Source organism: Seriola aureovittata, chromosome 9 (genome assembly GCF_021018895.1).
Source record: "Seriola aureovittata isolate HTS-2021-v1 ecotype China chromosome 9, ASM2101889v1, whole genome shotgun sequence".
NCBI lineage: Eukaryota > Metazoa > Chordata > Actinopteri > Carangiformes > Carangidae > Seriola > Seriola aureovittata.
In genome coordinates this window covers 26,392,702-26,408,267 of record NC_079372.1, presented here as the reverse complement: position 1 = coordinate 26,408,267, position 15,566 = coordinate 26,392,702, and the positions used below count along the sequence as shown (strand labels likewise).

Genomic DNA, 15,566 nt, shown 5'->3' with positions numbered 1-15,566 from the left:
ATACTTTTATACTGTAGGAGAAAACCAATATTTGACCCTGCCTGGACTGATGATAAATGGCGGAACCTTGATGCTGCAAGGCTGCGTATGGCAAACAGAGGGGATTGTGTGTGTGTGTGTGTGTGTGTGTGTGTGTGTGTGTGTGTGTGTGTGTGTGTGTGTGTGTGTGTGCGTGCGTGCACGCATCAGTAGGATGATGATGATGGTAAATGCCACCACATGGATGATTGCAGAGATTACAGACCTGTAATCCGATGATGAGTTTATACAATGTGTCTGCTGCCCCTGACACACACACACACAAACACACACACACACACACACACACACACACACACACACACACACACACACAAACACGGCCCTAAAACTGCAGTCAAACTGACAGAGATGACCTCAGAGCTTATCTCCTGGTGTCATTTTGACAGATTTGAACTCTAATGATCTTTGGCCTTTAGAAGAGGAAAAAGCAGCGATAATATTTGCCTGCAATGAGCCCAAACATTCTGTCTTCCTTCAACAGAATTTTTTAATTTAGCCTGGAAAAGCTTTGTGAGAACACGTTTAGTGTTTTGGTTGTGTGTGCAATGTGAATTTGTTTCAGTATCCAGGTGACAGAAGTGAATTCAAATAGAAAAACCTGATTCACCTGTAAATTTGGTCTTTCTCTGCCTCCCTCTCTTTTTTATTACACAGATTTTTCTCCATGAATAAATTTTATTTAAATAACTCCATTCTTACCTTCTAGTTTCATCTCTGGTGTTGCCTAGAGTTAAAACTAAACATGGTGAAGTGGCATTCAGGCACTATTGCTGCACACTGCTGGAACCAGCTCCCATCAAATCTGCAGAAACCATAACCTGTTTTAAAAAGAAGCTAAACACTGCTCTATTCTGAACTGCCTTCATTTATTCATTTAATCTTGCAATTTAATTAGATATGACCTGTTTAATAATCTGTGGTTTTATACTGTTTTCTTATTAGGTTTCTTTTATTTCTGTTAACCACTCTGAATGACCTCTGTGTATGATGCACTATAAAAATAAATTTGCCTTGCTTTGTCTATATTATGTAATTTGTTTGCAATTCCTGTTTACTATCTATCCAAGGTCAAGAGTTGAAAACAACCCTTTTGGCTTCCTCTGCTACATTCACAGTGATTTGTATCACTGCTGTCGATAATGAAGTTACTCTGCTGATGATAAATAAATTGAAAAATAAACGCACACATGGTGAGGGTGAGGAGACTAACGTGGCTCGGGTGAAGCCCATGGGTGCACCACTGACTCTCGCTATGATGTTCAGTGAGGCTGGCAGAGGAGTTGGCCCGGGGGGGCAGAGAAGCAGTGCACCATGGGAAGGTTATGAAGCCGCTGCCAGGATAACGGGTCAATGCATCATCGGGAGAGGGAGACACACACACAGAAAGATCTATCTATCTAGTTCCAGTTATTAAAACTATTGTTATTAAAGCCAGAAATTACTTTCAGTCTAGTGATGGTGCCTTCAGCTCAGTAGCAGAGAGGATGATACTCAGCTTTTATCCTCAGTTGCCTCCATGTGGTCACTTGCAGGTACTGCAATCCCTCAGAAGAGACAATACTATCACACAACTTTGCAAATGAATTTGATGCTTTCATTTTATGCAAATTTAGAGACATACATTTTTTCAAAACTAGATTTTTTTTTTTTTTTTTTGTCTACACACAGGTGCATTTTATGATAATGCTTTTTTTTTTATTACATTTTTATGTTTTCACTTCTCTTTCTTACAAAGTCATTAAAGTTAAAAAGTGAAATGTTATTATTGTGAACAGTAATAAGTGTACTGCTCACTCTAAAATGCTTTGAATTTTATTTTTTGTAATGATGAGCTGTAGAGAGATTAAATTATTTAATCTGTAATTAGTTTGGTTGACACAATATATGAACTTTAATCATGACCTTTGACCTTCAGAAGCAGTAGAAGAAGTGGCCACAAAACAGCTGTTTGCCTGCAATGAACCCAATCAGTCGGTCCTCCTCCAACAGAAAAGAAAACTCAATTATGTTAAAGGGCTGTGATGCCTGGAAGGTTTTCCTCTTTATGTTTCCTTTTTATGTAAAATGATCAGACTGGGATTTAATTGATTTCTGTCTTCAATAAAAGCCACAGGAGGAAAATTCTGTTTCACTCAGGTTGATTCAAAATACATAGAAAAGACATTTGTCAGGGAAGTTTTTTTAATTTTTAATTTTAGTAGCAATGATGTGTTTTAAATTTAATGTAAATTAAAATTGTTTATGATTGTTTAATCATAGTTCTAACTTTGCTGTACATGTAAAGGAACCGCAGTCATATTTAATCAGTTAAATCAATCAAAGTCAGAGAATAGCTTTCTTACTTTACTTTTCTTACACTCACCTGTTGTTTTGATTTCTCGTCTGCGCACACAGCAGGATCAGTACTTTAAGACGTCAACATTAAAGAGTCCCCCCCATTAGACTATTCATTTTTGCAGTTTATTCGTCTTGTAATGCAGAACCTGGGCTGTGGACGCCTTGGTCTTGGTTAGAGGCACTCGGGCAGATTCAGAGTTCAGATGCCGTCTAGATTCAATGAGGAACTGAACGCCTCCATCAGAGGTAGTAGTCTTCCTCCTCAATGTCTCCGTGCGTGTCCTGGAAGCCGAGCGCCTGGATGTCATGGGTGATGTCAGTAATGCGTCGGTTGAATTCCTGAGATCCTGAAGCCAGAGAGCAGTTGTCGTACCTGCTGGGAAAACAAGCAGTTTATCTAAATGCTTCCTCATCTTTTTGACTTACTGTTTATTCATATATCCAGGTGAGAATGAATCAAGATTTTACAGGAAATTCACACCTATTTTCATATAAAGAAATTACTTTTTTTTTTCTGCACACTAAAAGTGGACAATATGCACTCAACCTGGACTGGGTTTGCTTCACAATAAATGAAACTGTGGCAAAAAACCAACATTAACTTAATTTTTACAAACAAAATGATATCACAAAATTACCTCTTGTCCTCTCTCATAAGATTTGATGTAAAATTGTAAAAGTGTTACATCTTTTAAGTTTATTTAAAAACTGTTAATATAAGAAGATGACACTGGGTGCCACAGAAACCTTGACAATAATGGTGAACATACTGATCCAACTCCTTCCAACTAAAGCAAAACACTGATGCTGACAGTCAAAAGTGGCAAATATTGAAATTATTACTATGATTTATTCAACTTGTTTATTACTGAATTAAAAATCATAAATAAAATGATGTGGGTCGTGGGTGCCACTCAAAACTGAGTGATGACCACAAAGCACACTCTTCACTTCCTGACCAACATACCCTCTCATGGCCGTAGCTGACGTGTTGCTCATGCTGCGTTTGATGCGTCCAAAGCTGTCGGTTAAAATCCCTCCCTCTCGGATCCCAATGCTCTCAAGGAAACTCTCAAACACTCCAACATCTTTGTCTGGGATAAACGGACGCATGCCTGGGAAACAGAGGACGCAAGTTACACATTTATGATAATTAAAGAATCTGCCAGTGGGAGTCAATGTTTAAAGACAGCACATCCTTAACTTTCACTTGAAAGCCACTTGATGTATTTTTTGAAAACACCTTGGTGACTCCTAATGGTTGTATAAAAAAAAAAACCCACCTCACTCTGGTTGACAGCAATGCACACTGAAAGCGACACATGCTGCTGCGCCAGTTTTCACCAGGATTGAATCATTTTTCTCTGTGTCACCGCTGGACTCCTGCGTTGTGTTGCTTATTAATGAACTCTGACAACTAGTGATCTTTTTTTATTCTTATTTTCATTTATTCTGCCAGGGGCAAATAATAAAGCAGAACCTCCATGTACATAAAACTGGCGCTACAGCTACTACATAAATTATATAAATAAAAAGGAAGACAACAGTGGTAGCTTAGTTTTCCATGACTTTAAACAGGCTGCATTTAACCTCTAAGATAGATAATGAGCATACTGTATGTTGAACAAAAGCTTACTGACTTTAATGTGAAAGTGCAGCTATGTTTAAATAGTGAGGTAGATACAAAGATAATACAAAATAATGACATTAAGCTTCATTTGAACAAACCGTGAAGCTATTTAAAGGTGAATTATTATAAAAACTATCTTAGTAAAATATAAGGGAAGAGAGTGAAGGGAATTTAAGTGGAGCTACTAAAGCTCTGAGGTTCAAATTCAGCCTGAGTGCTTCACAACATCTCACTCAGTTTGATGTTTGTCTGGTTTCTTTCTCCTTCACAGCCAACACTTTTGTAATGATGATTATACACCACCACACTGAGCATTAACAGGGTGTGTAGAGAAAAACAACAGCCTCTCGTCCTGTCTCTCACTCACTAACAGGAAGTTTTGGTTTCCTCAGTTGAAGTGGGTCAGAGCTGTATTTGTTGCGGTAAACACACACACACACACACACACACACACACACACACACACACACACACACACACATTCCCGCATAGTTAAAACATAAACACACATTCACGCAAACACACTCACACACACACACACACACACACACACACACACACACACACACACACAATACAGACACACACATTACAGACACTCACACATATAGTTAAAACATAAACACACACACACAACACACACACACACACACACACACACACACACACACACACACACACACACACACACACACAGAGCCTGTTTCCACTGCAATACTACCACACAAACAGAATAAATAGTAGGTTGTGGTTTGCCACAGAGTTTCAATCAGTTAACGAGCTCTCTCTCTCTCTGTTTGTTTCTATGTCGCTCACCCAGAAGCAGGAACTTGCGGTTGTCTCCATAAAGTTGCAGCAGCTCAGAGCAGAAGTGGTCAATGTTTGATCCCAGTCTGTATTCTCTCAGCAACACTGCAAACTGCTGCAACTCCACCGGACTCAGCTTGTTTCGTAGCTACAAACACACACACACACGCACGCACGCACACACACACACACACACACACACACACGCAAAGAGATTTGTTTTGATGCAAACTTAAGTTTAGCAAATTGACCCTTTAGTCACAGTAAATGACAAAAATTATAAATTAGCATCTAATGGTAAAAATGGACTGCATTTATATAACGCTTTTTCTGATTAATGGGCTGTCTTTATACCATGGTCAACAATGAGTGCTAACATTACAGTTAGCTAACCAACTTTAGCTCAGCCACGAGGTCCAAGTTGTAATCTGGTGGTTCGGAGCTGTTATACACATATCCTGTTTTGCTGTAGGTACATATGTTAGCTCTTAGCTTAATCATTTGTTGCTGTTAGCAACAAACAGTAATTAGCTACCAGCTCGCTCATTTGCTAACAAAAAATAAGGATTAAAAACTGCAATACAATTAATAACAATAACAAATGTATTATTAAATAGCATTTTATTACAAATAGAAAAGTTTTAGACTGCAATCACACAGAAAGATATACAATAGCTTTTCTATAGCTTACATCCAGATTTCAGTAGCTATATCTGGGGGCTTGTAGCGTCTCAGCACTTGTCTAAAGCACCTGTTGGTTTTACTTTTCATCTGCCATACTGCACTCTCTACATAAAGTGAAAATGGAGAAATATAATCTTAAGGAAATTTAAAAACAGGAATATTTAATTAACCTATTCCACTTTGCAAAAGCTGTGTTATGGATGCTGATAGGGAACACTGGACACAGAAGCAAACACACACTCAAACACACACATATACTGTACACACTCACTGTGATCATGTACTCCTGCATCAGCAGTAGGGCGGGGTTACTGTCTCCCGCGTCACTGCCTGAAGCCAGACTGCGATGAGAGTCCTGCAGCGAGAGAGATGAACTTTCGCTGTACGTCTCACTGTAGTAGAGCTCAAAGGCATCCTGGGAGCCATCGCTGAGGGACAGAGAGGGAGAGTGAGTGACAACCTCTGCTATCACAACATAGTTAGAATATCACCTCATGTAGACAGAGTTAATAGATGTTCACAGTTCACTAGTTCACAGTTGCTGCTGGTCAACCATAGCAGACAAACAGCTCCCATTCACTCAATTAGTTGTTACAGTAGCCTATGGTGCAGTTTAGTCATCAAAACATCTAGTAATCATTCCTCCATGTTAACTGTTCATAGTCAGTCTCTAAACCCTCCATTATACAGGATTCCCCTGGATTACGATAAACTAATCCTCTGGGCTTTTAGTGTTAAGTTGCAAATACATTCTTCCAATCACTGAAGTTTAAATGTATTTTTTCATCAACTGTGTTTTAATAAAAGTGTATTTAAACATCACACAGCACATACCCTCTGACATAACAATATTTGAAAAATTGGTGTGTTGTCATTCAAATATGGAAACAACAATAGGTATGAAAAAGAACAAATGAATCCAATTGAAACCAAATGAGGACAAACATTTAAAGCTGTGAGTATATAAAATCTCAGGCTTTAAACTGGTAATCTATATTTACTATGTTTCAGTTGAGCATAGAGGGCTGATAGATAGAGAGATGAATTGTAAAGGAAGATTTATATTTGGCTTATCGCAATTTATGTACATTAAGCTCAGAAGAGATATTATGATAATGTGGCTGAGCTTGCTTGTTTTATGGTATTTGGAAAATATATTTTTTTCTGTTTTGTTTTGTTTGTTTGTTGTTTTAGGGTTGTATTTTTCTGTTTTGTTTGTATATAAAATGTCTGTGATGTAGGTCCATATATGTTTGGAATATCAAAATGAAATCTCTGCTGTGCTGAAAACTCATTCTGTTATCATCATCATCGCTAAACTCATAACTATATGAGCTGCTAATGAGAATACTTGATGTGAAGTTGTCAAAGCTATCAGCTGTTAGATGTTAGAGAGTTAACGTGTGAACTTGTGAATTTATAACACGCTGCCCTGTGTGGAAAAGTTAAGAGTTACAGCTTCGGTGAGGACCGAATGTTACTCACTATGAGCTGCAGCAGCTAAACTCTGGATCATAAGTGTAGGACATGTCGGTCAGACAGCTGTCACCTACACAGACAAAGACAGAGACAGAGCATTGGATACAGTTCACCATTCACACCAACTATTGTCTAAGACACTGAAGGATGGAATCCACAGTTTGGCTAAGTTTAAAGCCCCGGTGGAGGTTGCAGTGGTTAAAACTAAGTTCTCAGTTAAGATGTTGGATAGAAAAAACTATTTACTAATAATTGTTATAATAACTGTTTTCAAGGCCTTTCCAGTGGTAGAACTAAAGTGGTGGAACTAAAAATTAAAGTTAACTTATTAAAGTTAGCTAAAAGGTTTCAAACTCAATTGCCCATCAAAATTAGCCCCTTTAAACTAGCAGCACTGCAAACAGCTGGAAACGCTTCAAATTACACTAAAGTTTAACCAATATCACCAAGAGAAAGTATATGTAACAAGGTTGTCACTAGATTTCTACAACAGTACTTAAGAAAATAAAAGGTCATTTTTTAAAATCCCCCATATTTTGCTCTACTTGTGACAATGAGAAACCAAGCGTCACTCACTCCTCTGCAGCCAATAGCGATCAGGCATAGTGTGATGAAACCCGGCCCTGTCGACACACTCAATGGTCTGATGGCCGTAAATGATCTGGAACATCTGACAGATCAGAGAGCAGTACTCCTCTGCAGCATCCTGCACACACACACACACACGTACAGAGTCAATCATCATGCTGAATTAGTTAACGCATCAATAACAGCTGTGACCTTCTCTGACATCACAGCTATGTTGACATCCAACAATGAGAGAAAGTACTTTACACTTATTATCACATTGAATTTTCTTAATGTTTGGACCCTAATTTTTCCCCTTTAATTCACTTTAGCTGAGTGTACAGAGCAAGTTCTGTGTGAGCTGCTTCACTGCAGCTGCATTGGTTAGTACCAAGGTCAAGGGCACATACCCAGTAATAAATGTAAGGATTTGCACCTGCAACCAAGCAAAACCCAGACAGCAGTCTGTTGTCGTGATGAAACATGACTGGAGTCTGTGAGCTTCATCTGAGCCAGTGGAACAATGACACACTAATGCTGCCAGTCCAAACAAATTATAGTTCTGTGGTTGAGGTTCACACACACACACACACACACATACACATACACATACACACACAAATCCAATGACGAAGCTACTCTCATGTAAATGTGATGCAGTGGTTCAGGTTATGCAACAACACAGTCTCAGTATGTGTGTATATGTGTGTGTGTGTGTGTGTGTGTGTGTGTGTGTGTGTGTGTGTATGCAGATGAATGAGCATCATCAGTATCGCCCTACTTTCCCCAGTTCCAAAATGATTCAATGCCAAATGATGACTGAACCCTGATGAAAGAACTCTTTTCACCGTTTAATTCCTGTCACTGTTTCTTTCTTGAGTCTGAATATCAGACTGGACTCAATGTCCACAGTGACAAGTCATCAACTTTGAGCCAACTTTGCCCAACACTCTGATCCAAAGTGAAATACTCTATAACAATTATTGTACGATTTTTTCATAAATTTGACCTATGGTCTTTGGTGCACCACCAACAGGCCAACATTTCTGTGTGTCTGAAATAGGGTAATCACTTGTCTTTTTTGAGCGACTGAAAATTAGATCACCAGTTTTGGTGAAAATGCACTTCTAATTTAGACTTTCATAATTTCTTCCCTTCTACTGCTTTTCTGTTTTCTTCCTGGTTATTTCCTGTCTCCATAAACATATGAAAACAGATAAAACACTACCCAACTGACCTTATTACTTAGCAACTGCTGCCCATCCACATCTACGACCACGTGTATTGGGCGACCAGATAGCAGAGTAGCCAGTTCCCAGTTGGACTTCCTGTCTCTACTGTCCAATCAAATAAAGGGCTAGCAAGAGTATTAGTGTACCTATTATTTTGTTTATTCGCTTTCTTTCCATGAGTGATTTAAGCTGGCTGCTTCCAGTCTTTGTGCTGAACTAGGCTTGCAACCTGTTAACGTACAAAGGTCAGAGTGTAATTGATATTCTCATCTAACTCACAGACAGAAAGCAGATGAGAAAGCCAAACTAGAGGACCGTGGGAGGATATATCAACGAAATGAGCAATGTCATTCCTCGGTTTGAGCTTGTGAAGTAACTTCCAGCAGATGAGGAGACCTACCCTGTTCTCTACAGCCAGGATGACCAGGTTACAGTAGGCGTCGGGGCAGGGCGTGGGCTCCAGCGGGTTGTGGTTCCTCCTCTCCCAGCTGCCGTAGCTCTTACCCCGTTCCCAGCTCCCTGTGCAGGCTTGCCGCCGCTCCCAGCTCCCACCGCTGCCTCCTCCTCCTCCACCACCTCCTCCTCTCCTCTCCCAGCTCCCCCCTCCTCCACCACCTCCTCCCCCTCCTCCATGCCTCCTCTCCCAGCTCCCTCCCCCGCCTCCTCCTACTCCTACTCCCACCCCCCAGCTCCCGCTCATGGGCCTCGCTCTGCGATTCTCCCAGCTCCCTCCTGTTTTCCGTGTTTGCTGCCTCCTCTCCCAGCTCCCTCCCACTCTCTTCCTCTCTAAACTCCCTCCTCCTCCTCTCTCTCCCCCTCCACCACTTCCACCTCCTCCTCTCTCCACGTTCTGGTTTTTGTCGTGGTTACTCCTGGACAGTGATGGCCTCCAATCGACTCCACAGATGGTGTGTCGTCGCTCCATTGTGCCCCCTGCCGGTCGCGGGTCGGCGTTGCAGCTCATGGTTTGACGTCGCCCATCGATGCCTGTTGGCTTTTTCCTGTCTAGGCTGTCGTCCCCGGCAACCACGGTGTCCACGTTCAGACCTGGGGGTTTTTAAAAAATATGCTAAATTGCAGTAGCTGGTTAGCTTCGCTGATTAAACAAACAAGATATAACCTATTAATTAGCTGATGGCCTATTTATGTGCCTTCCTACAGAGCCAGACTTGCTGTTTCCCCTGTTTCCAGTCTACGCTAAGATAGGTTAATAACCTTCTGGCTCCAGCTCCAGTACATTATTTCCCAAAATGTCAAACTATTCCTTTAAAGTGTAAGTACTACTTGCGATATTAGAACCTCTTGAAGGACCACTATAAAAACAGCACACACAAAATCCCATAATTCTTTGTGGCCAAACAAAGGATTTCCAACAGCTCCATTCAGCTTGGCTGCTGGATCATGAAGAAGGCACATGAGAAACAAAGACCAGAAATATCATTTTAAATGATCGTCCCATGTATTAAAGTTTTCAATTGTAAATGTGAAAGTTGAGCCCACACCTTGTGGTGATGTGTAACATAAGATTGTGATAGCTCACACAGCCAGTAGTAGCCTGCCAGCATAAACATGGTTGTAGATTTAGACACGAGCAGACAGGTACTGTACATTAGTTTTATTGGTCCTTTGAGAGGTTCCTGGATATACTGAAACTTGGTGGCATCAAAACTGAGAATAAAAACTTTTATTTTATAAAACTGCCATCATTCATTTTTATTTCCTGCTGTCAGTCATTCAGTGACTGACAGGGTCTTGTGACCAGGTGTGTGCTCACCTGTCTTGAGGATCAGCAGGTGCAGTGCGTCGTCTCTCAGGTAGGAGGCAGCAGCGATCTCGTGTGTGGGAATCCTCATCAGCAGCTTCTCGTTGTCCCTCCACGTCAGCAGCAGACAGCGAGCAGACAGACTCAGGATACAGTCCTGATCCATGCTGGTCTTTAACGGCAGTACCTTCAGCTGCTACTGACAAACACACAGGAAGACTGATTATAGGTTATTGATCAGTGAGTCACACAAAATAAAGACTATGAACACTGACACTCATTAAAGAATAAATGATTATTGATGAGTCTTCCTTTTTACTTGATTGCAATACTTATTCGCTAACCTTAGCATCAAATTATATATATTGATCATTTAGTTGATAATATGGTGATTCCTAACTTTGCTTTTGATGAGTTACGTACAGATATGTATGTACAGATTATTGATCACCATATAAGTCTCAGAAGATTTGGCTTAAATTAGATATTGTTTACTGACAGCAACAGTTATTAGTTATAGATTTGTTTCTGACTACAGATGGCAAATTTTATTAGTTATAAACAGGTTATTGATTACTAAACCCAACAATGATTAGGTATACTGGAGATATCTTATTAATCACTAATTACAACAGTGATTGAGTATAGATAATTGATCTCAGTTATTACCTATAAATATGTTACTAATTACTAGTTATAAATTAGTTATTTATCATTAAATCTGTTTTGGATTATTTATAGATTATTGATAGAAACCCCAAAAGGGATTTTTAGTAATATATTGATTACAAACCCTGGGTGGTTTTAGTTGTAGATTGGTTGTACATCACTAACCTCAAGAGTGCTTCATTATACATTATTGATAGATACATTATTGATGACAAACCTTAGCAGTGATTAGTTATAGATAGATTATGAGTAATGAGTGTTAAGTATTTAGTATTACTAACCCTGGCTGTATCCAGTAGTTGTAGCAGTTCATCTCGGCTGGAGGGATTCAGTGAAACCGACACCCAGGTCAGGTGACCAAGGAACTAAGAAGAGAGGTCAAAGGTCAAGCAACTTGGAAAGTGCTCATGAGGTTGGTTAATGATGAAACAAGTATATCATATTATATTGTCAAGTTCTACCTTGACCTCCTTCTCTACATAGTCGAAGATGAGCCTCTCAGGGTGGATGATGTAGTCGGGGGGGTACAGGGGTACAGTGTGCAGTGGGCGGCGGTAAATGCTGCCTCGATCTACTGGCCTTCGACCAGATTTGGACCAGACCAGCCTCTTAATGGGGGAGACAAAACCCTGCCGAGAGAGAGACAAAGAGATAAACAAAAGAAGAGAGAAATTATGCGTGAGAGAGAGTGAAATGTCTTGACAGCTATTGAAATGATTGCCTGGTCATTTTGTCAGATATTCATGTCCCCATCAGGAAGCATTTTAACGACTGTCTAGTGTTATCATCAGGTCTAAATTTCACATTGTTCAGTATTTTGTTTTATAAGCAAATACCTTCAAAACTAATGACAGTCCTCTCAGCTGCAGCTGTACTTTGTGTTCAGTGCTAATTAGTAAGTGTTATTATACCAAGAAGGTAAACTAAGATGTTGAACCTGTAAAACATTATATGAAACACCAGAATGTTAGCATTGCCAATGTGGGCATTTTAGCATGCTGACATTAGCCTGTGGCTCAAAGCACTGCTGTGGCTAAGGTCAGCACCAAAGACTCTTGCTTTGTTTTATTTTACCTGCAGTAGATTTTCAGATAGCCCAACCGTTGAACTAATTATTTGGTTAAAAGCAAGATACTATATGTTAATGTCTCACGATTGCCTCAAAAATTTCCTCTGGATCAGTATATTCACGGTCCTGAGAGGATGAATCATAACGGTTTTGGTGGTTAATAGTTTCTCTTGCATCATCATCAGGCCAAACTTTGCACTCAAGATCAACATCTCAGTGACAGTAATGTTTTTTTTTTTGTTGTTGTTTTTGCACATTCTTGATCTCCAGAGGATGAACCCTTTTGATTTTAATGGTCTCATTACATTTCCTCTGGCGTACCAGAAGTGTAAACTTTTTTGCTCCACTACTTGTAATGCTCTAAGAATGACAAAATCATCAGTGTGTTGTTTATTTTGTCGATCACTTTAGCATTCTGGCAGTCGGGCGGCGTTCTGGGTTTGAATTTGAACTAGAATTCATAGAGGAAGGCTAATTTATGTGTTCATACATGCCTCAGTATATTTGTGCATGTGTATGTGTGTTAATGCAGTACATCCCTTTGGCTGTTCCAGCAGTGATTGACAAGTGAGCAGTGATCTCTGACAGCTCCCTACTGAGACTCACTGACAACACAGCACACACTGTTAGACACCCACTGACACACACAAACGCACATTAATATACTGTGGCTCGAGGGCATAGGGAGAATGGACATTACGCGTGCACACGCTGAATAGAGAGAAGGAATTAGCTTGTTTAAGTGTCAGAAACCTGTCTTGTCTTTCTTTCAGAATAATAACAAGGACGGATCTCTATGTATCAGAATGAGGCTGTCTTCTGATGAACATCTCTGTAGTCAGCTGAATTTAATTGTGAGGACAAAGACAGAGGATGGTTATAATGAGTTTTGTTCTTCTTCTTGTTCCAGTGTTTCTTTGAGGCGACAGATTGATGGAAATAATTGGATTTTGCAATGAATGTGCTTAATGTAACAACCTGCCCAGGTCAGATCAAGGTGTTATGGAGGTAGTTCATTTTTTTTCTTTCCCTTTTTAAGAAATATTTTTTCTTTTCTTATGCTGTTTTATGTCTAACTAAACTAAACAAAAAAAAAGGAAGCCAGCTGTCTATAAGAAGTATATGTATGAGGTTCAGTCAAAATTTTCTCCTGATAATATATCATTATCTCATGACAATGAGCTTTGTTATCCTGAGATAACAAGATTAAAAAAAATATTTGCGAGTACGGCCTTTCTCGGATTCCGTAAAGTTCACGCCGTTTGTTCAAAAGAAGTATTTTGTGCCATCGACTCCTGTCTCCTCTGCTGTGGAGCAGTTTATACTCCAACAAAGGAGATCAAATAAAACTGGATTATGCAACACGGCTGATAAACTACGATAGTCTCATCCATGTTGGACACTCTGGCTCTCCATCCCCTCAAAGGTCAGCACTGTCAAGAGACAGTTTGCTGTTGGTCAATAGTGTACATTTGCTTCTTGAGAGTTTACCTAACTTGAACTCAACTTTGGATGATGGACGATGAAATGTGACCAAATTTGCTCTGGAGAACAGCTGATCATCCACATCCAAATTACCTGAACAAGATAAAATGAGGAAATTAAGAGACAGACCAGAAGCTACTGTACCTTCTTGGATTTCTTTGGTTCATAGTCCATCGCGGCTCAGTCCACCTATGGTACTGTAGTGGGTCAGATGAGTCCTGGTCCTGGCCACACACTTTCCTGAATGTAATTTTTGTTTCAGTTTGTCCTTTGTTGTCTTTGTGTGTGTCTCTCAGTTGTTTTTTCCATGGTTCCCTCTGTGTCCCTGTCTCAATCTGTTCGAGTTATTTTAGCTTCTAACTTGGCTTCTTCATTCTTGTTCTCTCTCTTTCTACACTGATTGTTCTTTTTAGACCTCTCCTGGGGCCACACACACACACACACACACACACATACACACACACACACATATGCAGAGAGAACAGGAAACAGAGGAAGCCCACTTCCTGTCCAAGAGGAAACTCCACCAGAGACTGATAAGCTCCATTCTCTCTGCCCTCATAACACATACCCATAAAATTAACCTTTAATTAAACATACCCTTTACCCCACTTAAAGTTTTTACACTTGCAGAAGAACATTTTGGTTTAATCAACAACAATATCAATGTTAAATGTTCAATCAATTAATTCCCTTTCAGTACCACTACTTTCAGATGTTCATCTGCATTGACACTATTCAAAACTTTACCTGATGTGATATTTGTGCAAACCTGTTTACAGAAGCTGAAACTTCCTTTTGGACCTCTTTGGATCCCAAAATAAATTTTGAGCTTGATGAGTTTTTACTTGTCTCATCCTGAATTTTCCAACTAAAGGATATTGCTAAAAGTCAACACTTTTACCAGCTTCCTGAAGATTTTAGAAGTTATTCATGCTTTTATTGTGTCTCGCCTTGACTATACCGTAAGTCCACCGGAACCTATCTCAGCAGATGTTATCTAGCTTTTATGTGGCAAGTTTCATTTTTAGCTTATTGTCACTTTTAGGATTGATGTAAAATTGTATAATAGTAATATGGTAATTTCTAGTTTGGAGAAAAATATGCTTTAGAGACCCTATAAACTTACTTCTTCAATCTGTGTCTTCAGCTGCGGGGTCAAACATGAACTGCACCAATCAGAGTTTAGCAATATGTGAATAAAAGGCGATGACAGTTGTGTTTGCTAATGTCACCGGCACAGTCAATCAGCTCTGATCAAATCAAACCCACAGTTGGATGGAGCAGATTAGCTAAGTTTTTGAGTGTGATTCTAATTAAAAACACCAATTATGCTTAACAACTATTATTTAATATTATACATACCGGGGCAAACATACACTGTAAACGTCACAAGACTTTAAAACAATCATTTTCTAAATGTATTATCTTACCACAGTTTTCTTACACGGAGCATTTTATTAACCAGGGTGAAAAGCTGCTGCTGTTCTGCCCTCTGAGCTGGAAATATGTTTCATTTCTTGTGAACACCACAATCAATGATATCACAGCAGGTGTTTTGCCCTTTCAGTAAGATTTATTTAAAAATAAACAAGTAAATAAAATACCCGCTGAGACATGAGTTTTTTTTTTTTTAATCATCTTTGATTCAAAAGGCTTTCTGTGAAACTAACCATTTCGGAGAAAATGGGACTTGAAGTTTGCAGTTGCAGTGAGCATGTTTGGCCACAGGGAGGCAGCGTTGTGATAAAGACTAATTGGAGGAGGGAGGAGGAAGAAGAGGAGGAGAGGAAGGAAGGAAGG

At 39.6% G+C, this 15,566-nt stretch overlaps 1 protein-coding gene across 2 annotated transcripts; it reads right to left on the bottom strand.

Moving 5' to 3' along the window:
* Positions 1 to 1,681: 1,681 nt before the first annotated feature.
* Positions 1,682 to 14,143, bottom strand: ccm2l (CCM2 like scaffold protein). Of its 2 annotated transcripts, none has more exons than XM_056383895.1 (11): positions 13,908 to 14,143; positions 11,671 to 11,838; positions 11,491 to 11,574; positions 10,553 to 10,736; positions 9,179 to 9,825; positions 7,556 to 7,685; positions 6,986 to 7,049; positions 5,772 to 5,928; positions 4,826 to 4,964; positions 3,347 to 3,494; positions 1,682 to 2,755 (listed from the first exon to the last, which is right to left on the bottom strand). In XM_056383895.1, exons 1-11 carry the CDS (start codon positions 13,935 to 13,937, stop codon positions 2,620 to 2,622), a joined length of 1,887 nt encoding a protein of 628 aa, XP_056239870.1. In that variant the 5' UTR covers positions 13,938 to 14,143; the 3' UTR covers positions 1,682 to 2,619. The 2 variants fall into 2 exon arrangements, with proteins under 2 accessions (XP_056239870.1, XP_056239871.1); XM_056383896.1 differs by having other exon boundaries at positions 1,683 to 2,752.
* Between the last annotated feature and the right edge of the window lie 1,423 nt (positions 14,144 to 15,566).